At 34.6% G+C, this 24,727-nt stretch overlaps 1 protein-coding gene across 3 annotated transcripts in view; it reads right to left on the bottom strand.

Annotated features, from left to right (window-relative positions):
• Positions 1–24,727, bottom strand: part of LOC111054830 (neuropathy target esterase sws) — a 104,723-nt gene that overhangs the window by 14,623 nt on the left and 65,373 nt on the right. For 2 of the 3 annotated variants that reach the window (XM_039433304.1, XM_039433302.1), the window contains exons 17-22: positions 23,111–23,343; positions 21,308–21,490; positions 20,243–20,398; positions 17,031–17,150; positions 15,411–15,597; positions 6,586–6,702 (exon numbers count right to left, since the gene is read on the bottom strand). In XM_039433304.1, coding sequence (XP_039289238.1) covers positions 6,586–6,702; positions 15,411–15,597; positions 17,031–17,150; positions 20,243–20,398; positions 21,308–21,490; positions 23,111–23,343 — 996 coding nt within the window. Of the gene's footprint in view, positions 1–162; positions 280–6,585; positions 6,703–15,410; positions 15,598–17,030; positions 17,151–20,242; positions 20,399–21,307; positions 21,491–23,110; positions 23,344–24,727 lie in introns of all 3 variants that reach the window. The other variant, XM_039433303.1, reaches the window with a different exon arrangement.

Genomic DNA, 24,727 nt, shown 5'->3' with positions numbered 1-24,727 from the left:
TGACAAGGATAGCAATACCATCGCTAATCAAACACTGTCATTATAACGTGGACCTCACTGGAAGTTAAAAGTTAAAATCGATTTTCCGGATGTTACTGCTATTGTAGACTTTCGCCAGTATATAATTTAAATACGGTACATTAAAATTAATATGTTAGGTACCTGGAACATTGTTGACATAGCAACCGTCGACCAGACAATGGCCGTCGACTGGGTCGCAAATCGGCGGCATGATTCCCGCAATAGACATGCTCGCCCTTATGTACTTCCACGCCAAACCTACAAGAAAGCACACCAGCCACCCACAAACATGGCGGGCCACCAGTCGTCTTTATCACGCATGCGCCGGACACACAATCATGTTCATCACACATGCGTGTGTGCTACATAATAGAAAACATGTTTGGTTCACTGTACTGTAAAGTAGTTCCTGTGACTGTATGGAGGTCGAAATGAGTCTCCTGTTGTTCTGATTGGATCAATTGTTTTAATTGATTAATTGTTGTTCAAATTTGGGAGAGGAATAGCACAAGATTACCTTATTTTTTCTCTCCCTATCTGTGAAATGACGTCATATCAGTTCTGTTAGGTCACATAATTCTATGTCAGTCTAATTTGATTGGATTTTCATGCAACTGGCGTGTAGATTTTATTGTATATTATAGTCTGTTCATTGAAAGGAGAGACAAAACTTGATGTTTGCACTAGTGTAAGTTTAAGAGTAATGACTTACAATCAGCTATTAATAGTCTTCTATGTTTGGTTTCAAAGTATCTAAATTTTAAAATTCACTTTTTGAAAATAATTACGAACTGAAAATTTTGTGAATTGAACAACTACAAGATTTAACCTACTTTGGACTATGTGTAACCTTATCTAAATTTGGGAGAGGAATAGCACAAGGTTACCTTATTTTTTCTCTCTTTATCATTTTGATGATGTACTTATTGTATGAATCAATAAATTGTATGAATTGGGATGGTTCAAGGATACTGGAGCTGTGTGAAAATGCTGTAGATGAAATACTTTAGTATGAGCCCAATGAATCTTCTATAGTTCTAATTGGATTTGGGATGGGATGGTTGAAGATAGCTGCCTTATCTCGAGCTTTTTCCAGTAAACTATACCTTCTATAACATTTTTATATAGCTATCCTTGTATCCTCATTTTCCAGTATCCTGAACCATCCCACCCCAAATATCGTCTATAGCATTTTCACATAGACCCATTATACGAGTGTGAGTCAATTATTAACCGCAATGTAAGTGTATTTCTGTTCATGTAGGCAGCACTGTTAATTTGCGTTAATAATGCATTATTTGTGTTTATATCTAGGCTAGTTTCAATCTACTGTTTTTATCCAATCATCACTGACATGTTGTTAATTATGGCCGCTCCACTTGTCATTTGCACCAACGTTCAGCGAATAGTTTTCCGAGGTCGGAAGGTGTATCAGGGAAAATACAACAAAACTTTCAGTGCTATACGGGAATCGTGTTTTACCCTGACTGTTCATGGATGAAATTCATAAATTTTGTCCACTCTCCTACCATGAAAAATGGTTGGCTCACTAATCGTTATACTTTTATTTGGTGCAAATGAATAGTGTAGCTGCCATAATATTAACAGCATGCCAGTGATGAAGGAAATGAAATAGCTGTTTGAAACTAGCCTAGATATAAGCACAAATGAACAAAGAATACTTCATCAATGCAAATCAACAGACCAACCAACATTAAGAAAAATACACCTACATTGCGGATAATAATTGACTTACCCTCGTATACTGGATCTATGTGAAAATGCTTTAGACGAAATTTGGGGTGGGGTGGTACAGGTGTACACGGATACTGGAAAATGAGGATACAAGGATGGTTATGTGAAAATGCTATATAAGGTATAGTTTACTGGAAAAGTTCGAGATAAGGTAGCTGTAATTTCAGGCTTTTTTCTCGTGACTGAACCATCTGTTCATCGAAAGGAGCGACAATAGATAAAGTTTGCGCTGGTGTCAATATGAAAGTGATAACTCATATCAGTATATTTAATGAGTATAAGAGCTATTGATTCTTTATTAATTCATACAATAAGTAAATCATCAAAATTATAGGGAGAGAAAAATAAGGTAACCTTGTGCTATTCCTTTCCCAAATTTATAAAAGGTTACACATAGTTCAAAATAGGTTAAGTCTTGTAGTTGTTCACTTCACAAAATTTTCAGTTCGTAATTATTTTCACAAAGTAAATTTTAAAATTTAGATACTTTGAAACCAAACATAGAAGACTATTAATAGCTGATTGTAAGTCATTACTCTTGAACTTATACAAGCGCAAACTCCAAGTTTTTTCTCTCCTTTCAATGAACAGACTATAATATTCAAGGAAGTCTACACGCCAGTTGCATGAAAATTCAATCAAATTAGACTGACGTAGAATTATGTCACCTAACATAACTAATGTGACGTCATTTCACAGTGGTTAATTTAAATGTGCAACTGACAGTATATTATGATTCTCCAAATTATGTTTTTGGAACAATTTTATCAAAATTCTGGAATGGAATACAGACACAGACTCATACCCTTGAGGTCCATATTACTGACAAATTATGTCCTCATAATTAATGTGACGTCATTTCACAGTGGTTAATTTAAAAGTGCAGCTGATCCAATATTATGCTACTCCAAAAATTATCTTTTTGGAACAATTTTATCAAAATTCTGGAATGGAATACAGACACAGACTGATAACCTTGAGGTCTATATTGTTGGTTAGCAAATGGGTTTATACTATATATTTGTCTTGTTGAATTAAGAATTTGAATTTGAAAAAACACAAGATTGTATGAAGGATTGAGCTGGATTCAGAGTAGAGTAGAATTTTGATTCAGAATTTGGGAATACCACTAATTTGAACCCAACTAGAGACTCTATCGAAACAACAGGAGACCATTATACCACAGACAATAGAGCACTGACTCATCATTTCGAATCAAACCACTACCTACGTAAGCAAAGCCGTAGTGCATTCGTGTGACGTCAACACAGGTAGGGCTCCTACACCAATAAAAATTCGTTGATTTCAGCTGATCTATATCAGCTAGTGTTTTTATTGGTGTAGGAGCCCTACCATATAGTGAGGTCCACGTTATAATGGCAGTGTAGAATTGACAATACTGTTGCTGTCCTTTTCTATCATACAACAAAACAGATAGCGCTATCTCTCTCTAGCTTTGCAATGTTGTCTGTTTGCCAGAATATTTTATTGTTACTTTTGACAGTGACTGTACAAAAGTAGACAAACAATTCTCAGCCGCCTTTTTTTCACCATTCTATCAAAGTAATATAATATACAAGTCGTATAATTGATTTAAAATGTATTTTTGAAACAATTGAATAATTTTTAGACATTACTGTATGAGAAACACAAATTAAAATACTTGAATTGACATTTTAAAAGTTTATAACTAACCATCATAGACTTCATCCATGCTTCAGTTAGCCTACACGTACAGGTTAGACCTACTTGAACCGGTATAAATAATATTGAAAGGTTATTTCAGAATTATTTCCATTTAAATTACTTCTTTTAAATAGGATTTCCATTTTTCTATTATTTTTTAAAGAAATTGGAATAGAATGCCTACCAAATAACTTAATTTCTGTTGTTTTGAAATTCAGATTGGTATATCACAGCTTTTTAAATTAGCCACCATTTCAGGTTTGTATAAAAATAAAATCTGATCTCATTTATAGAAGCAAATTTTTGAATCAAATTATGAAAAATATATATTCTTGATAAATGTGAGATTAAATTGATTATTTTATCAAGGAAATGATAATTATTATTAGATCAAATTTAATGGGATGAATTGAGTAACAGCTGTGTACAGTCAGTGGCAAAATGGAGAGACTTGGCAACGTTTTTCTCCTATCTTTCTTCACTTCCATTATAACGTGGACCTCACTATAGCTGATATCAACGAAATTTTATTGGTGTAGGAGCCCTACCTGTGCTGACGTCACACGAATGCACTACGGCTTTGTTTACGGAGGTAGTGATCAAACAGGCTTGTTCTATTATCTGTGATCAGACACAAACATAGGTCACAGAAAAACATACTTGGACCAGTTACCATTGCAACCAATCTATGTGGCTTGTTGCAGAGTTTGTAAACTGAAACCTGTTCAAACAAACATTTGTTGCGATGGAAGATTAACTATTCTCCGTTACAACAAATTCTTGTAACATTGTTGCAGAGTTTTCTGAAGGTTCGTACAGACTTTTGCTCCACGAGCACGCGAATTCCACTTCCCATGATCTGATGCTATGCTTATTATATATGTATCTTACTGTTTCTGTACAAATACAGATACTAGTAGTTCTGAGAACAGTAGACCTCACGCAGTATTCTCATCCACAAGTACCTGATTGAAACTATAGACCTTATGGAAATACAGCAATAGACTGGCTTCTCCACACATCTGTGTAATCATTTGTCAGCTTTTTATTTTTTTGTCTATAGTCTGATTTTTACTCTAATATTGGCGTATGAAGGAGGCTCCTTTTTCCTTTTATATTATCCTTGAAATGCAAAATTTCCAAAAGCCTTGTATATACGTCGACGCGCAATTAAAAAAGGAACATACCTGTCAAATTTCATGAAAATCTATTATTGCGTTTCGCCGTAAATGCGCAACATATAAACATTCAAACATTTAAACATTGAGAGAAATGCCAAACCGTCGACTTGAATCTTAGACCTCACTTCGCTCGGTCAATAATAATGATTTTCACGAGGCCTATAAGTGGAAGCTTAGAATGTAGAACGACTTTAGAAGAAAATGAACTTTTGTTTTTTTGTCAATGTTCTGTGAGTATGGTAAAATGTGATTCATTTCCTGTAATAAAAGTAATATCGAGGTGACCATAGTGACTCTGTGGCTGTTGATTGAAACTCAACATTAACTTTAAAAAATTATCAATATGTATTGGAGCTGTCGGAGTTTAATATTATAAATATGTGTAATATTTGGACAATTTGAAACTAAATTAGGAAATTGAACAAGTTTTGGGCAATAGCCTGTTTTTTTCTTTTCCGATCATTGTATTGTTTCTGCTAACCTAATATAAGTAAAATCTCTGCTACCCAGAGATTGTCAGTTTGGTGTAAGGGTAAGCATTCCTGCCCGGCAATTAGGAGGTACTGGGTTCGATTCCCGGGCTGACAGTAATTTTTGTATAGTAGCGCTCATCGAATTTCCATCTAGCTGTTCACCCTATTGTCAATATTTGCAGTAGCAGAAGTCTTCGGGGTGATTTACAGCATTTAATTGGGATTTTCGTTTAATAATTATTATTCATTAATTAGCATTTGAACAAATGCAACTTCCAATTTATTTCCATCTGTAGACTGGCTGGCCGCTATGGCTTTGCATAAAATGAGCGCTGCTATTCAGAGATTGTCAGTTTGGTGTAAGGGTAAGCATTCCTACCCGGCAATTAGGAGGTACTGGGTTTGATTCCCGGGCTGAAAAATAATTTTTGTATGGTAGCGCTCATCGAATTTCCATCTAGCTGTTTACCCCGTTGTCAATATTTACAGTAGCAGAAGTTTTCGGGGTGATTTACAGCATTTAATTGGTATTTTCGTTTAATAATAATTATTCATTAATTAGCATTTAAACAAATGCAACTTCCAATTTATTTTCTATCTGTAGACTGACTGGCCGCTACGGCTTTGTATAAAATGAGCGCTGCTATCCAGAGATTGTCAGTTTGGTGTAAGGGTAAGCATTCCTGACCGGCAATTAGGAGCTACTGGGTTCGATTCTCGGGCTGAAAAATAATTTTTGTATGGTAGCGCTCATCGAATTTCCATATAGCTGTTTACCCCGTTGTCAATATTTGCAGTAGCAGAAGTCTTCGGGGTGAATTACAGCATTTAATTGGGATTTTCGTTTAATAATAATAATTAGATATAATAGCTAATGAAAAGTTGAATGCGCGTGTTTGTGGAGCATAAGTCTGTATGCACATGCACAACAAATCCCTGTTGCTGGATGAATGTAGTAACATTCTGTAACACAGATTTGTTGCAACAGGAAAGTTAAACCAGGTTCCATCACAACAAATCCCTGCTAGATAAGTCACGCAACTTGCTGTGACACAGATTTGTTGCAACGGAAAATTTGGACCAGGTTCCATGACAACAAATCCCTGCTAGATAAATCGCGCAACTTGCTGTGACACAGATTTGTTGTAACGGAGAATTTGGAACAGGTTCCATCACAACAAACCCCTGCTAGATGTGTCACGCAAATTTGTTGCAACAGGAAAGTTAGACCAGGTTCCATCACAACAAACCCCTGCTAGATAAGTCACGCAACTTTCTGTGACACAGATTTGTTGCAACAGGGAAGTTAGACCAGGTTTCATCACAACAAAACCCCTGCGTCATGTTGCAAAGATAAGTGATGCCGCAACATGAACATGCTGTAACATGCTGCAATGGAAACAACGAGACACAGTGAACCGTGAGCGACAATTATGAATGAACCTAGATGCGAGCTTGTGATTGGTTACCTGGCAGATTGTTGACGTAGCCGCCGTCCAATAGGAGGTGCTGGTCGACCGGGTCGCACAGCGGTGGCATGTAGCCGGAAAGCGACATTGACGCACGAATGTAGCGCCACAGCGAGCCTGCAAAACAGCCGCACAGAACCGGCGCAAATAAGCAAGAATTGTATTCCGACCTGTTTCTTTGGCTGGCGGTACTGTGCACTTCATTTCAAGTCAATGTAAACTTGTGTACATCCTTGAAAAATAGCTAATGATTCATACAATAAGTACATGATAGGGAGAGAAAAAATAAGGTAATCTTGTGCTATTCCTCTCCCAAATTTAGATAAGGTTACACATAGTCCGAAATAGGTTAAGTCTATTTCAATGAACTTGATGTGGATGTTCGAACGATGAACGTTCCACAATTCAAGACTCACTTGAGGGATTTGCTACTGGAAAGGGTCATGTATTCTGTGAGAGAGTTTTTTATCTGACCAAAGCTAACTGTGATATATTGTTAATGGTGTTAGGTGTCTAAGGCTCGACTCACACTTACGCGACTCAGGTCGAGAAGAGACTCGACTCTAGTCGAGAGCATGTGTTTTCAAATGGTGACGCCGCGGAGACTAGAGTCTACTGGTCTGAGTGTCACCATTTGGAAACACATGCTCTCGACTAGAGTCAAGTCTCTTCTCGACCTGAGTCGCGTAAGTGTGAGTTGAGCCTTAGTGTCTGCTATCATTATATTGTATTATTTTCACTGTTATTATTGTATTGTCAGTCTTTATATAAACCTATTGCAGAAAATTACGTTGTTTGTAACATTTTTGTATTCCTTGACAATAAAAGATTGATTTATTGATTGAATAGTTTCTTGTGCACCTAAAAGAGGAATTCATGAAGGTGGCAACTAACGAAAGGACAAGTGTACATTGTTGTCATCACCAAAGACCTTAACGATGCATAGACTCACATGCAGCGCTAGTGTCGTACTTGGAATTGAAATCGGCCATTGAGAGGGCAACCTATAAGATTATTATATACCAATGCCTTTGTAATCTATAATATTACAAATATATAGATATAATATCTATCAAATTGTTATTAGTTTTTAAGGCCGGCTGATGTTATTTTCGAGAGTTGTGTGTATATATTTAAAAATTATGTTTCTCACACAGGTTTTTACCTTTGGGCTTTATTGTTTTGAAGGATATTTATATATTTTTGTTTTGTAAAATTGTATTGACAATAAAGAAGTTTCAAATCAAATCATATCTCGTGCTAAAATACCCCAATGGCGGCCTTCAATTTCAAGTATCATTGGGAAGGCATAGGCATTGTGGGTCTATATCTCTTTAAGGTCTTTGGTCATCACAGCAAAAGGCTTCAAACAATTTTATTGAGGTTAGCTTCTGTATCCTCGATTTTTTTTTCTTTGTCGCTCTATTATCTGTTTTAAATTTGTTTTGTATCATTATAATTTGTATTTTTCCAGTGGTTTATTATTAATTGTTATTGGTTGTTTATGTTAGAAGTTTCCTAACACATACCACGAGTTTAAAGGTTTCTGATTACAAATTATATAATGTGTTGAATTCAATTAATAGTGTTGAATTTAATTTGGTAGTATTGAGGTCCGTATGCAGAGTATTCAACGGTGCTAATTGGAACGGGGATGGTGGTTTGACTCAAGATAACTTATTTATTTATTTATTTATACATTGATAGATAAAATATAATTCTCAACTATGAATGATTGGTAGAGGAACAACTGGCTTAAAGCCCAAAACTGTTCCTTTCCCAAATTTAGATAGAAATCGTCCAAAAATAGGTTATGTTTACACTTTATGATTTTTGTCCAATAAACTATAAAAATATATATATTATGGTTGCATTTATAAAGCTGGGTCTACACCAAAGTTATTAACAAAATGTTGATAACTTAATCCTTATAGAACCTATTAGATTGAACTTAACTTAACATACACATGATGATCATATGTGTTTGTCAAGTTCCGTTCAATCTAATAGAATCTATAAGGATTAAGTTATTAACATTTTGTCAATAACCTTGGTGTAAACGCGGCTTTATAATGGACCACAATAATAATTGTTTTAATGCAATACACATAGTCTAAGTTAGGATGGAACTGGCTTGCTAAGCTCATATCTGTGAGTGAATGCATTCTGCCGTTCTAATACAAATGTATGAAAAAGAAACTGGATTAAAAACTCAGATTTGCCTTACGAATAAAAGTTTTCATTCTTTTCTAACTCTTGATTGATATAATTCAACTGAAATTTTATTTAGCAGCGCTTAGATTAATTAATTTCTTAGATTCGAACGCGTTTCAAGACTATGACTACAAATTTCAATTTATTTACAGCTTTCTTAAGGCTGTGCAAAGGCTAAAAATTGACTTTCTACTAGTGATGTTTTTCAAAGATTTTCAATTTGTATATCATCAAGCTATCAAAATGAAAAAAGTTTTCTCAGGAAATAGTAAAAACATAAGGGTCCTATGAATTATATGTGATATAGTATATTTCGCACCTAGAGCAGAAAATGAGATTTTTCCGGCTCGAAATCGGTTTTCGAGTCCGAGGCCGTAGGCCGAGGACTAGAAAAGATTGAGAGCCGGAAAAACATTTTTGCCCGTGGTGCGAACGCTATTTTTCGCCACACACAAAAATAAAAAATATATATATATATATATATATATTATATATATATATATATATATATGAGAATAGTTGTTTACTAAGCACTTCCGAAAGCAGAAGTGGAAGGTGATAGCTCTAGCAAATCTGAGGTAATCTGAATATCAGAAAATTGTCCAAGTATTTTTATTTTTTATTCTGATTTGTCTAAATAACCTAAAGATGATGTTCAATTATGTGGGAGGATGAGTTTATACTTTTTTATTCTTTCAAATGACAATAAGATGATATTATTATTATAAATGTTTATATTATTGAATAATGAACATAAATAATGAAAAGTTTTTTGATCAGCTGTTTTTTGATCACCTTTCTTAGTTCCATGTTAGCGGCTGGAAAGGGTACTCCGGCCTAGGCCGGAAAGAAACCTGTTCTGACGTCAGACGGGAGTCGTCTGCAAACAATGTCTTTCAGATCTACGTAGGGACTGGAAAACAGCTGCTTTCTGTGCAGTGTGGCGAAAAATTTTTTTTCCGATCATTACTTTTTGAGATATTAGCGCCTAAAGTTTAAAAATCTTTGGGACAGAACATTTCAAATTCGGTAAGAGATAAATCGATGAGATTTAGAGGATTGATTTTTTATGGTATTGTTGAGCTAGTATAACAAAAAGTTTCTAAAAATATCAATTTATGAGAAAGTTATTGAATTTACTAAAAATGACCAAAAATAACTTTTTGTTGAGTTATTTTTGGTAAATTAAATACCTTCATCAAAAATTTATATTTTCAGAAAATTTTTGTTTTACTAGATCAATAATAGCATGGAGAATCAATCCTCTAAATCTCATCGATTTATCTCTTACCGAATTTGAAATGTTCTGTACCAAAGATTTAAACTTTAGGCGCTCATATCTTAAAAAGTAATGATCGGAAAAAAAAGTTTTCCTGAGAAAACTTTTTAATTTTGATAGCTTGATGATATACAAATCGAAAAACATTGAGAAATATCACCAGTAGAAAGTTTATTTTTAGCCTTTGCACAGCCTGCGTTTACACCAAAGTTATTAACAAAATGTAGATAACTTGATCCTTATAGATTCTATTAGATTGAACTTAATTTATTGAATGAAAAAGACTAAGAAATTGGTCTTAGTCTAATTATCTTAAGTAATTAGTCTTTCTAATTATCAATAAATCAGTGGTTTTTTGACAATTTCTTAGTCTTTTTCATTCAATATGAATAATTACCACAATATCAACTTCTCAACTACACAAAAAGTGGAACTTAACTTATCATACACATGATAATCATATATGTTTGTCAAGTTCCGTTCAATCAAATAGAATCTATAAGGATTAAGTTATAACCATTTTGTTAATAACTTTGGTGTAAACACAGCTTTATACGTCCATAGGTTTATTGATAAGGATTTTTGAAATCGTCCTTTGTAACTATTGAATGACTATATTTTTCACAGGATTCGATATTTTTATTGTGCCGCCAGCCAAAGACTTAAAAATTGAGAATGCGTTTGTGTGGGCTTATTGAATACTGAAGACTTCTAATCAATGAACTGATTTATGAATACTGTTTCAAAAGAGAAAATTGTATTATTCTATTTTGTGAATGTGTCTAGGAAAGGCACTTGGCAAAGGAAGTATTTTTTTAGTAAATGTCATTTTCATTTGATAACAATGATTTCTATTCAATTTAGTGTGAAGACTGAAAAGTTTCACATAGTTTATCCAATATGGAACAATATTTAATTTCAAATAAATACGGACAAAAGTGAATTTTTTGAAGCGTCACAGATGCATGATTATGAATCAGTAAAAACACGAGATCATAGTTCAGAATTTACTATACTATGGCCTTCAAACTTTACCAGCTCCTTCATTGAGAAGATTGGATGATTTTAATAGAATACCGAGTGCCGGTTGCACAAAAGCCGGTTGAATATTAAGCGTGATTAAATCCACGAGAACCAATCAGAGAAGCCGTCTTATCAAAAAGGCCTTCTCCGATTAGTTCTAATGAAATTAATCACAGTTAAAATTTGGCCGGCTTTTGTGCAACCGGGCCTGAGTGGTGAGAGTAGATGTAATCAATTTTAAATTAGCTTGCACAAAAAGCAACACATAGGAGTATCTACAAAATTTCGGGGGTTTCAAAGTATTTACAAGTAGTCTTGAACTGAAAAAATATCTATATATATTCAAAAGTGAAAACTACAATGAATGGAATAAACATAAAAATATTCAATAAACCAATCACAAGCAACAAACAGGTTATTCATAATCGTCACGAGAAATTTGGAACAAAATATCAACAGAAGGTGCCATGGAGTTATCCATAAAAATTAAATCAAGAAATGAATACTACATAATTAATATTGACAATATATTCAAGTTTCAAGGATGACAATATTTATATTTAATTCTGTTTCTAAAACATCTAGATTTGAAATTACTTGTTTGTATATTCTTGAACTAATAATAATAATAATTATTATTATTATTATTATTATTGACCGAAGCGAAGCTGAGGTCTTAGTTTCGACTCGATCGGCTTTTGTCTGTTTGTTTGTTTGTACCGCAGTTACAGTCGCAGTTATTGTCCGATTTGGATGAAATTTGGTATACAAGTTCTTTGAAACAAGGCGCAGAAACGTATGTGTACCGATTTTTGATAAGACCTCCAGTTTTAATATAAATTGTGCCGCTCTAAAATGTGCTGTATTGAATGAATGGTATCGTTGGAATGCTATCGATAGAGGACAAGAGTTGTCAGTGGTGAACCTTGAAACGTCTGAGCCGCTCCAAATCATACTGTATTTATTTATTGAAGAAAACTTCTCACTTGATTGCACCCATTTCTTCTTCCCTTTTCAACACGATATTTCCCTGTTTCATAGATGAATAGTTTCTAGACCTACCGAACCGGCCGGAGACATCACAGCTTAGTTGTTAGTTAGCTCTTGTTTTTGCTGAGATCGGAAACCGACTTGTGAGCATAAACATTCTGCATAGGCATAACAAGCCGCCATAACATTGAATCCACTTTTCATGAAAAACATTATTAGCAACCTCCTGTCATTGTCACCAACAAACCCATCTTATTTAGAATCATTTTCCGTCTCTTTATCGTCTGTGAGACGATTCATCGTCTAAATTGCCTACTGCATATTCCATTTTTCTGTCAGTTGACCAATTTCTTATAATTAATTGTTGGAAAATTTGTAATATTGTAAATATGTGGACGATATGGAGGTACCTCTTTGAGATACATTTATAAGTCCGGTGTCCCTGAAAACAATGTCTTTAGCACTTTCAATGGAGAAAATAATAGATGACATGGATAAATCTTCACAATATACTGTACTTTCTTAATGGCCCTCCTCATTAGTTTGAAAGTTGTAGGCTATTCTGAGCGAGGTCTACTGTTCTCAGAACTACTAGTTATTATTATTTTTGAAGGGACGGATTCAAGGATCGAAAGGTTCAAAGAACCCCACAAGTCAACCGAAGCTTATTGTGTTCCCAAGTAGTATGTTAGTTAGGCAAACCAATACCTGTGTCCTTTACAAGAACCAGGAGTTTTTCCCTATGCTAACATCCCATTCATCACCTGGTTGCTTGTCGCAATCCAGTGTGATATGCTTGGCAGTCTCTTCGGACTGATTAGTTCTCGTGACCTAAGTGAGTTCCACTCCTGGCCTTCTTTGAAGGTCCTTCCGCTGAGGAATGGGCGGCCAAGTTGCCTTTAAGGCACCTGGCCACCCTTGACTCAGCCTCTTGACCCACATTTGTACCTGGATTCTTGGACTAAAATTGTTGTTGAGTAAAAACATACCAAATTTTTTGAATTTTGACATTTTGAACATTGTATTTTTAAAAATTGGGAAACGGAACAATTTTGGTCTGTGCCTGTTGTTCACTTTCAATGAATTGAGTAATCAATATTAATTGAATGACGAATAAATAAATGATATTTTGAATCTCAATTTACAAGTCTATATCAATTTTTACTTTCCTTGCCCTATTACCATAGGTAAGGAAAGTATTGCTTTCCAAAAAAATTAAGGTACCCTAATTTCTAGTTTTCTATACGTTTCGAGGTCCCCTGAGTCCAAAGACATGATTTTTAAATTAACTTATTATCGGCTACATTTTCGAACTGTTTAGAATAGTAACTGACTGTGATTAATTCAATTCAATCGATTCTATTCAAACAACCAATTTCATGTAGTTATTTAAATATTTTCAAAATTGAATTTGTTACGAATACGTGATTTAAATTTAATGGATGATTCCATGGCACCTTAAAACTTATAATAATAACACACAAAATAAACAAACACTACAAGAATATGATAGGAAAAATCATAGACAAATTAATCTAAGGGAAAATACAATTCAGAATTCAATATTTAGTACATCTAGATGTAATGAATGAACTTTTCTCAGATATGAGTATTGAGCAGGCATAGATCAATTGATATCTTGCTTGATAGAATAAAAAATCAATGATAAACATAAAACTTTTTTCAATCGGCAAAGCAACTTTTCTAATACACGGACTTGTGTCAATGTAAGATATCTCTCAGGTTTTTATCTGTACTATATTTCATTTCATTTTTGTATGAACAAATTTATTCATTTTTATCAACAGGTTTATTTATTTCTAGAGAATAAGAGATTTCCATTTCAAATAATAACAGTATGATAATAACAAATAATAATAACGGTATGATAACAGAAACAGGTATTCAATCAAAATAGCTGCTTTCTTCACTTTCCTTCAACTTTTCTAAGTTCTTAAAAATCCACATAATTTTCATAGTTGATTTATTATTTTATGAGAACATTCATTTGCCTTCATCCTAATTTTTCTCTAGTTTTCCTCATTTTTTAGGATTGTTGCAAGATAAACATTCTTTTTCAGAAGTTCCTGTACTATAGTGAGGTCCACGTTATAATGGCAGTGGAGAAAGACACGATAACAGCGTTGCCGAATCTCTGCCTTATCACTGCCTTCTATAGATACCGATGTATCTGATATAATATAAGCTGTTCATTCTTGTTTAAAAAAAAATCAATTAGATTTATTTGTCTAGAGAATATATATATTTCAATGGTTAAATAATAATTTTATAATTGGGATTTAATATTAATTGAATAATAATCATGAGATTTATTGATTAATTGAATTTCTATTTCTACATTGTTAAAAAAAGATCTGGTAAAGTTGTGGAGGTGGAAAAGGATAACACTATCTGTTTTGTCGAGTGGTAGACAAGGATAAAAACACCAATATTAATTAGACACAGTAATTATAACTCTCAGTGCCGGTTGCACAACAACCGGTTAAATTTTAACCGTGATTTAATTCCACGAGAACCAATCAGAGAAGCCGTCTTTTCAAAAACGACTTCTCTGATTGGTTTTTGTGAAATTAGTCACGGTTAAAATTTAACCGGATGTTGTGCAACCGGGCCTTTGCATTGTTAAATAAAAAGACTAAGAAATTGTCAAAAAGAAATTGTAATTTTATCGAAATTAAGTCTTTTTATTTAATTGACCGAGCGAAGTGAGGTCTAAGATTCAAGTCGACGGTTTTGGCATTTCTCTTAATGTTTAAATGTTTATATGTTGCGCATTTACGGCGAACCGCGGTAATAGATTTTCATGAAATTTGACATGTATGTTCCTTTTTTAATTGCGCGTCGACATATATATAAGGTTTTTGGAAATCTTGCATTTCAATGATAATATAAAAGGAAAAAGGAGCCTCCTTCATAAATATTAGAGTAAAAATCAGACTATAAAATTATTCATCATAAATCAGCTGACAAGTGATTACACAGATGTGTGGAGAAGCCAGTCTATTGCTGTATTTCCATAAGGTCTATAGTTTCAATCAGGTACTTATGGATGAGAATACTGCGTGAGGTCTACTGTTCACAGAACTACTAGTATGAATAATTACTACAATATCAACTTCTCAACTACACAAAAATACCTTTGTATTGTGTTAATAGTAATGTTCTAGATTGGGGAGCAATTTTCGGGATTTTCCCGTCTGCTCCAATATTGTTGTAAATAAATAAATGAATAACGTGGACCCCACTATAATTTTACAGTTATAATTTATAGAAATAATTATCTTTCCGTTTCACTCACCATGCGTATGAATCCGCATAGCACTGGCTGATATGTCGGTGGTAACTGTGAAGTAGGGTAGCCAGAGGTCTTCGATGTAGGTATCTCCGAAAGTGCTGTAAATCGTCTGATTGAAATCTCGGCCGGTGAACATTGACGTCACGGGATACGTTAAATCCCATAGCTGGCGCCACCATTGAGTCATTTTCTGCAAAAAAGCGAGCAAGAATAGAATTATTTATCATGAAAACTAACCAAGAAATAGTTACAAAAAGCGAGCAAAAATTGAATTATCATGGAAATTATCCAAGAAATAGTTGAAAAATATTCGACAGCTGATGTAGAACTAATTAACTTTTTTAGCTACCCACACTTGAGTCAGTTGGAAGAAATACTACTGGGCCCGTTCTGTGTACATGGAATGTGATAAATTGTCCGATTCACAATTTACCAGGTAAAAAGTTCCGCGTTCCATGGGAAGAGTTTTGACAGATTCTGTACCAGAAACCAGTTCCAGTTCCAAAATCCTGCTCCACAGTCGAAGCGTGGTAAATTGTCCGACCTGGTACAGTTCCAACTATCTGAGCTCTCATTGGTCGATTATTGTAGTCTGCTTGCTTCTCTGCGCACGCGCTGATAGTTAATTTCTTTATCATAGAATACATAACCAACAATATGATGTTTGATAACCATTCATTAAATGAATTTTTCTCTATAGAAAATTTGAGAGTGATGGAATGCACACTTTTCTAGACGGTAAGTTTGTAAAAAAGCCTTTCTTCATTCACGCAGCTAGTAAACGACACATTTTAGTGTAAATCAACTTTATATGTGCGCGCCAAAAGCTTGAAGCAACGATTTTGAAATGGCGTTCCATGCGAACATTTTGCACTAGTCACGTGATGGAACAATTTATGATTGGAGCTGGAACAATTTACTGTAAACAGAACGTACACACTATGACTTGGGAACAATACTATAGTGAGGTCCACGTTATAATGGCAGTATTTGATTAGCAATGGTATTGCTATCCTTGTCTATCATTCAACAAAGCGGATAGCGCTATCTCTTTCTCGCTTTGCTCTGTTGCCAGATCGTCTCTTAACAATGTAGAATTAATAGCCTAATTAATTAACAAAATATTTCATCTTAATTATGAAAATTCATTAGGAAATTATTGAAAATTATCATTTCTTGCTTAATAAAATATAATTTATTATTTTAAACGAGAATAAACAGTTAATTATGGAAATTCATTAAGAAATTATTGAAAAATATCATTTCTTGCTTAATAAAATAGAACTGATTAATTTAAACAAGAATTCACAGTTAATATTATACATCAATTAACCGGTATCAGCTACTGTCATTGAAGGCATTGACAAGACAGAGGATCGACAAAATTGTTCTTCTATCTTTCTCCACTGCCATTATAACGTGGACCTCACTATATAGATCAGTTATGAAAATTGTAGAAAGTATATTTGTGACAATATTTTAAATATATTTATACAAAAAATATCAAGTATATACAAATATAATTTTTATAACGGCAAGGAAAGTTGTGTGAGTGCACCACACCAGATTATTTGAATAGGAATAGAGAATAATTTAATAATTTTAAAGAATGTCAACACTTACTTTTGACCATTCCCTCGCCTTTTGGGTCATTCTCGTAACATCTCGCTCCATACACCACAGAGCGCCCATAAAAGCTCCTATGCTGACACCTCCTACCATGTCTATTGGTATTCCAGCTTCCTACAAACAACAAATTAATTAAAAATTTATCAAATGAATCAAATAAATGTGTTCAAAATTTTATCACTAATCAACAGAACCTTACGACAAATTGTAAGCAAAAAAGGCGTAATAGACATTGTCCCAAATCAAAGTAGCCTATTGTTTAATTTTTTCTGTGCAGTAGTACAAGTGTACTGCAGGAATTCATATTGAATAGAAATACTAGTATTGAGTAAAAATACACGAAATAGTTAGAAACACAAATTTGAATGAAAAAGACTAAGAAATTGTCAAAAAACCAGATTTATTGATACTTAGAAAGACCGGTTTCGGTTATTACACCATTGTCAATCTATATATATATATATATATATTATATATATATATATATATATATATATAATATATATATATATATATATATATAAAAGCGAAATGGCACTGACTGACTGACTGACTGACTCACTCACTCACTCGCATAACTAAAAATCAACCGGACCAAAAACGTTCAAATTTGGTAGGTATGTTCAGTTGGCCCTTTAGAGGCGCACTAAGAAATCTTTTGGCAATATTTCAACTCTAAGGGTTGTTTTTAAGGGTTTAAAGTCGTCTTTTAGCATGTATATTCTTCTTCTCCCAACCTCTCAATTATAATTGAAATTTCCATACCATATGTTACTATAGAACTATAATCTAGATAGAGTACCTCTTCGAAACAGTTGTTCACTGGCAACTATATTAATAATTTTGTCAGGTTGGCATTAATTTGAGTTGACTTTGATAGGTTGGCACCAAGTTGAAGATTTAAATGCATTTATCGCGGAAAAATTGATTGGGCACTGCTACTTCAATCCTGGGAATATTATATTACTAGCCGTCAAGCTCGCTTCGCTCGCCATATCCGTTTAGCCAGACGTTTAGTCTGGACCCCCGACTGGATCGTCCTAACATATGATAAAAATGCTCAAATGAAAAATGCAGGCGAGCGGAGCGAGCCTGCTGATCTCATTCTTGGACGATACATTCGGGGGTCCAGGGGGCGGAGCCCCCTGGCTAGACGGATATGGCGAGCGAAGCGAGCCTGACAGCTAGTCTCTGATAAACTCAAATTTATCAAACAAAAAGTAAGGCTCAACTCGCGACTCAAGTCGAGAAGAGACTGCGGCTCTTCTCGACGCAGCATGTGTTTTCAAATGGCGACACTCAGACCAGTCGGTTCTTGTCTCCGCGACCTCACGACTTTGAGACTGAGTCGAACAGTCGACTCACAGACTGAGCAATTAAGGGTTCATAATTGAAAATAATAGATAAAAATGTTTTTTGTTGAGTTTATTTCTTGTAATGTTTATACTTTGATGAAAGTAAGGTTATAATTATTATTACGAAAAAGTCAAAATCAAAATTAGTTGTAGTGTAGCAAGAGTAACTAGATAAATCTTGGTTGTAACCTGTGTGTATGTGTGGCTGAGACGATGAAAATCAAGTTGGCAGCAAATGCCTTCTGTATGGATATTTGTGTATCAGAATACTGTGACAAAGTGGAATGCTAAAAACCAAGACCTTAAAGAGATATAGACCCACAATGCCTATGCCTTCCCAATGATAGCTCTTACTTGAAATTGAAGGCCGCCATTGAGGTATTTTAACATGAGATATTATATATTATTTATTTGTAATACTATAGAACACAAAGGCATTGGTGGCATTGGTATGTAATAATCTTATGGGTTGCCCCCTCAATGGCGGATTTCAATTCCAAGTACGACACTAGAGCTGCATGGGAGTCTATGCATCTTTAAGGTCTTTGGCTAAAAAAGTGTACTGCCAATCTGTACTAAACTGTTTTCGAACTTCTGTTGTTGACTTTGTGTTCATTGGAATTTTCAAAGAGTTATAAAAGAATTATTGTCTGTAAATTTTCTAACTGTATACCTCTCAAATAGCTAAATAGCTAGAGAGGCTATTATGTATGTACTTGTTGAAATGTAATGTTGTGAAAACTTAAATAAATAAATAAAAAAAAACGTTGTCAACGTCGAACGTCGACTCGACATGTTGGTCGAGCCTCGACTTGAGTTGCATCGTACAGTACATTTTTAATGAAAGTGAGGTTATGTTTCATGAAAGTGATGTTTTATTATTTCAGATAAGAAAATAATAAGAATTAGATATGACAATATATTCATAATAATTATTATAAAATTTGTTACATGCGCAGAAGTGACGAATTGGATCTCATATTTTTAATAATGTGAGGTTAGAAATGGAGTAGCATGGAACTGAAGTAGTGACAATGAGCAAGAACGTCGTAAGGTCGAGAGACTGGAGTATCCTCGACTGGAGTCGTACGATTTGAGTCGAGGTAGTCGGTAGTGTGAGTTGAAACTAAGTCTTCGTTGCTATGAAATTATGAATGTAATGGTCAATCTTTTTATTTTACAAGAGATTGACGATAGAGTAGCAACCGTATACTGAACCATATTCATCAACATAATCAATTCAATGTGTAGGCTACAGTATAACAAACTTATTCATTGTAAAATGTCTGGAAAGTAAATAATCTTAAGTTTTGAACGTCAAAATTGAAGAGTCTAAACTAAGAACTCGCTACGCTCGCCGAATTACCTGTATCAACTTGACCATGTCAAGCATGTAGGCTGCAATATTTTTATATTATATGACTAACTTATACATTTTAAAATGTCTGGCAAGTGATGACTCTTGAAGCTTCAACGTCAAAATTGAAGCGTCTAAACAAAGAACTCACTACACTCGCCGAATCACCTGAGAGTTCAGTTGAAGACAGAACTGGAAGGACAGTGTTTTTATTCGATTCAGGAGTTTTTCAGTTGCTTTAGTTCACGGTGATTTTTCGTAGACCTTCGAGAGTATAAATGTAACAATCTGTTTTATAAATGCACAATTTAACTTAAATGATTGACAAGTCCATATACCCCTTTGAGAGGTGGTCAGTGGCTGCTAAATTATCTATCTATCTATAGCCTTGACTATGCCGACATGCGAGACAGTCTGACAAATAAATACTCTTGAATCTTGAACGTCAAAACTGAAGAGTCTAAACAAAGAACTCGCTACACTCGCCGAATTACCTGTATAGCCTTGACCATGCCGACATGCGAAGCCCCTCTGGCTCCTCCCCCTCCCAGCACCAGCCCCACAGAGGTGCCGGTCAGCCATCTTGCCAGCCGCGAAAAGTCCGAATGCACGTTCGGTTCCGACATCAACACTTTCGAGTATAACTCGTTCTGAAATCACACAATCATAAATAATTAATTTTCATAAATTTGTCAAAATGAATTATAATAATATTATAAAAGACTTTGTAATGTAGCGGATTATTTGCCATGAATTTTCACAATCCGAGATACCCCATTGTTTAAGAATTCAAAAGTGTAGACGGTGAAAATTCATGACAAGTAAATATTGGTCTGGAAAAATAATGCCTCTCGGCAGTCGGATCCTGCAACTATCTACAGCAGATAAACAGTCCCGACACTATCCCTCTGTTTTCGGTCATCATTCTACAGAAAAAGGTTTAAAAAATGTTTAATTATCATAACTATTAAATCAACTAATTGAAAGGCAAATCCTGCATTATTATAGTACTGTTATTTTCTATTCAAACCTTATTTTTTAATTCTATTTTAAAATTCAATTTTTATGTTTTCAATTAGGTAAATTATTTAGTTCTGTTTTTCATTTTTTTTAGAAATAGCTACTTTCTCATGAGTTCCAAGAGTTAGGATCCATTTAATCTCTCGCAAGCCAAGCGATTCCCTCATTATAAATTGATAATATAATAAATTAGTGGACTTTTCGAACTAATTATTCATAATTCAATGAATACCAATTATTTGCTCACAGCTCTTCCAATTAACAAATATTAAAATATAATTATTTTAGTCCCATTACAACTTCTATAATTTCATGAATCCTTAATTTTAATTATATGAGTATAATTTCACGTACCCAATTATAAAATACAAGTATTTTTACAAACGAAAGACGGCTGTAAGTTTGGAAGTTTTTTACAAGAACGAAAGACTGAGGAACGATTTTGTATGAAAAAAGTTCAAATTAAGTGGGCTAATTCAAGAATGATACATAGAATACTGAGCCGAGGATAGAGAGTAAATTGATTGATGCCAACTTACGATGCGATAGAGTGACCGCCGTGTGAACATACGCTTGCTGCACTGTATATGATGGTGGGTGGACACCCAGGAGCGCATATTGAGCCAGGCCACCGTGTTGTTCGGCCGGTCGCCACCGTCTCTGTGAAGCAGCACCAGTTCTTTGCGCGTGCGCATCGCTATGCGCTCCACTTCCTTCTCCATCTGATGCACAAAAACACCGGTAAATCAATTTATTAATTCCATAATGTGTTGCGGCTCAATAAAGTTTCTGCAAGATGGGTTCCGCGTCAATTGAATTCTGGATTGAAAGAACATTGCGTCGATGCCTGAGAAGATGCCTGCCTTTTGCGTCATTTCAACTCCAAAGGTGATTAATTTTTAGACAGGATGGTTACAGGGAATGAAACCTGAGCAGCTAGTGACTTTCATGTGTTTGGAAAGCTTAAAGATGCAATGGGAGGCAAGCATTTCCAAAGTGATGAAGAAATGAAAACCGCGGTGCACGAGTGGCTACAGGCACAACCAAAAGAGGTATTCAACCGTGATATTCATGCGCTTCCAAAGCGGTGGAACACTTGCATAACAAGGAGACTATGTCAAAAAATGATGAATGTAAGAAAGAAAGAAAGAAAGAAATATTTATTGCCAAAATCATTAAACAAACTTTATGTGAAAAATATAAAAATTTTCATATACAATACATTGCAAAAACTTAAAATATTTTCCATTTAAAAATCGATTATAATATTATCATTGGCGTTACCAGCAAAACTAAGTAGTTTGAGCGATGGCAACGAGTAATCAGTCGGCTATAGTAAGTTTTACTTAGTTGTCAAAACTAGTAGTTCTGTGAACAGTAGACCTCACGCTCAGTAAGTTACATTGACCTGTTGTTATGTTTTCTCAAAAATTAATAAATAATTTATTAATTTAAAATGTCTAGAAAAAATCCTAAATAAACAAAGAGCATTCTGTCCTATCGTACCGTTACGTGTCGTCCCGGAATGTGAGTGTGAGCGCTGTTACCAGGTCTGGCTGCAACTGTCTACAACGTTGATGGAAAGATACATTTTCAAGATGTTCAATGTTTAAAATGTCTAGAAAAAATCCTAAATAAACAAAGAGCATTCTGTCCTATCGTACCGTTACGTGTCGTCCCGGAATGTGAGTGTGAGCGCTGTTATCAGGTCTGACTGCAACTGTCTACAACGTTGATGGAAAGATATATTTTCAAGATGTTCAATGTTTTTAAATGGGTAGTATTATAGTCCACTAGACAGCTGATTTATGATTAATAATTCTATAGTCTGATTTTTACTCTAATATTGGCGTATGAAGGAGGCTCCTTTTTCCTTTTATATTATCCTTGAAATGCAACATTTCCAAAAACCTTGTATATACGTCGACGCGCAATTTAAAAGGGAACATACCTGTCAAATTTCATGAAAATCTATTACCGTGTTTCGCCGTAAATGCGCAACATAAAAACATATAAACATTCAAACATTAAGAGAAATGCCAAACCGCCGTCGACTTGAATCTTAGACCTCATTTCGCTCGGTCAATAAATTATTTACAACCTTTTCAAGGTTTTCATTTGATTCACCCTCGTAGATACACTATCACTGAGACGACCTACGATATTATGAATGAATGGTATCAACCTTTCCAAAACTAGGCGCACTATCACCGTGGCCCTCGATTTTATGAATGAATAAAAGATTTAATGAATGCACTGTCTGATTGACAACACTGGGATAGTGCACTATCACCGAGACCCACGAATTTATCAATGAAAGATCTTGAATCAGTAGTACCAACCTTGCCGACACTAGGCGCACTATCCCCCAGGCCCACAATCAGCACACAGTCAGCCTGTCTAATACAGCGCTGCGTCCAGGGCGTGAACTGTGAGTCACACTGGTAGAGGGCGATACGATGCTGGTCCTCCTGCTGAGCCAGCCAACTGGTCAGTCTGTACTCGTTGCTTTGTTCCATGCAAGCGGCGCCCAGTGTCTTACGCATCACTTCTGACGTCAGACGGATGCTCGGTACTAAGAAAATAAAGAGAATACATTTATATTAGAGTTCCACATCAATCTGGTTTCCCACAAATCATAGATTACAACTATATGAGAAGATTCCTTGAAGTCGAGAGTCAATGAGCATATTTATAAAATCATATTTAAAAATTTAAAAGCATATTTAAAAATTACTAAATTTTAGTAATTATCCGCCATTTATCTCAAGAATATTACGGAGCTCCTGCAATTTTCCCAGAAATGAGACTCATGTCAGTTGATAGGGCTTATAAATAGCTATCCATGGTATAAATTTGAAGAAAATCGTTAGAGCCGTTTTCGAGAAAACGGCGAAAAACATGGTTTTTTAGTAATTATCCGCCATTTTTCTCAAAAATATTACGGAGCTCCTGCAATTTTCCCAGAAATGAGACTCATGTCAGTTGATAGGGCTTATAAATAGCTATCTAGGGTATAAATTTGAAGAAAATCGTTATAGCCGTTTTCGAGAAAACCGTGAAAAACATGGTTTTTTTTAGTCACTATCCACCATTCCGACATTTTAAATTGAACTTTATTCAATTTCTTATTGTCGGATCCTCATGGTATAAGGACCTTAAGTTTAAAATCTCAAGTCAATCGGTTAATTGGGAATGGAGTTATCGTGTTCACAGACACACACACACACACACACACACACACACACACACAGACCAACACCCAAAAATCATGTTTTTGGACTGAGGGTCCTTGAAGCGTATAGAAAACTTGAAATAAGGGTACCTTAATTTTTTTTTGGAAAGCAATACTTTCCTTACCTATGGTAATAGGGCAAGGAAAGTAAAAAGATTGTACACATCTTTTTTATTCAGCAAAAGCTGAATACAGAGTGAACGATTTCTGTAATACTATAGACAAAAGATAACAAGTGGATATCCCATGTAGTTTATGCCGTTTTCTTGTTAACTCAAGCCGATTACTGTTGACAACTGTATTTTATTACTGTTCTGGCTGTGTGTGAGAGTGAAAGAACGGCACCGTATGAGAGACTACCAGCGTCACATAGCTTCACCAAAAATAGGTACTAGGACTATCGGCTTGAGTTAACAGTGAAATTTGGAACATAAACGCCCTATACCATGGTATATCTTTTTATGCTATATTTTCTCTATAGTAATACCTCGTAGATCTAGGCACTTACACGTTGTATTAATTATCTCGATTTACTTTTTTCTGTAATTGTTATATTTCATTGATTTAACCTCACTTCAATAGATTCTTTTAAATTGTTCATGACAATTTACAACTGTTTTTTGTATGATAAACTGAGTTGAATAGATGGGTACCTCATCTTATCAGTATAGTGAACGTTTCCTGTACAGTGAGAATACTGTTTTTATGACATTCTCTAAAAACA

The sequence above is a fragment of the Nilaparvata lugens genome, chromosome 7 (assembly GCF_014356525.2).
Source record: "Nilaparvata lugens isolate BPH chromosome 7, ASM1435652v1, whole genome shotgun sequence".
Lineage (NCBI taxonomy): Eukaryota > Metazoa > Arthropoda > Insecta > Hemiptera > Delphacidae > Nilaparvata > Nilaparvata lugens.
Note: the sequence above shows the minus strand (reverse complement) of the source record. Positions and strands in the feature narration are given on the sequence as shown.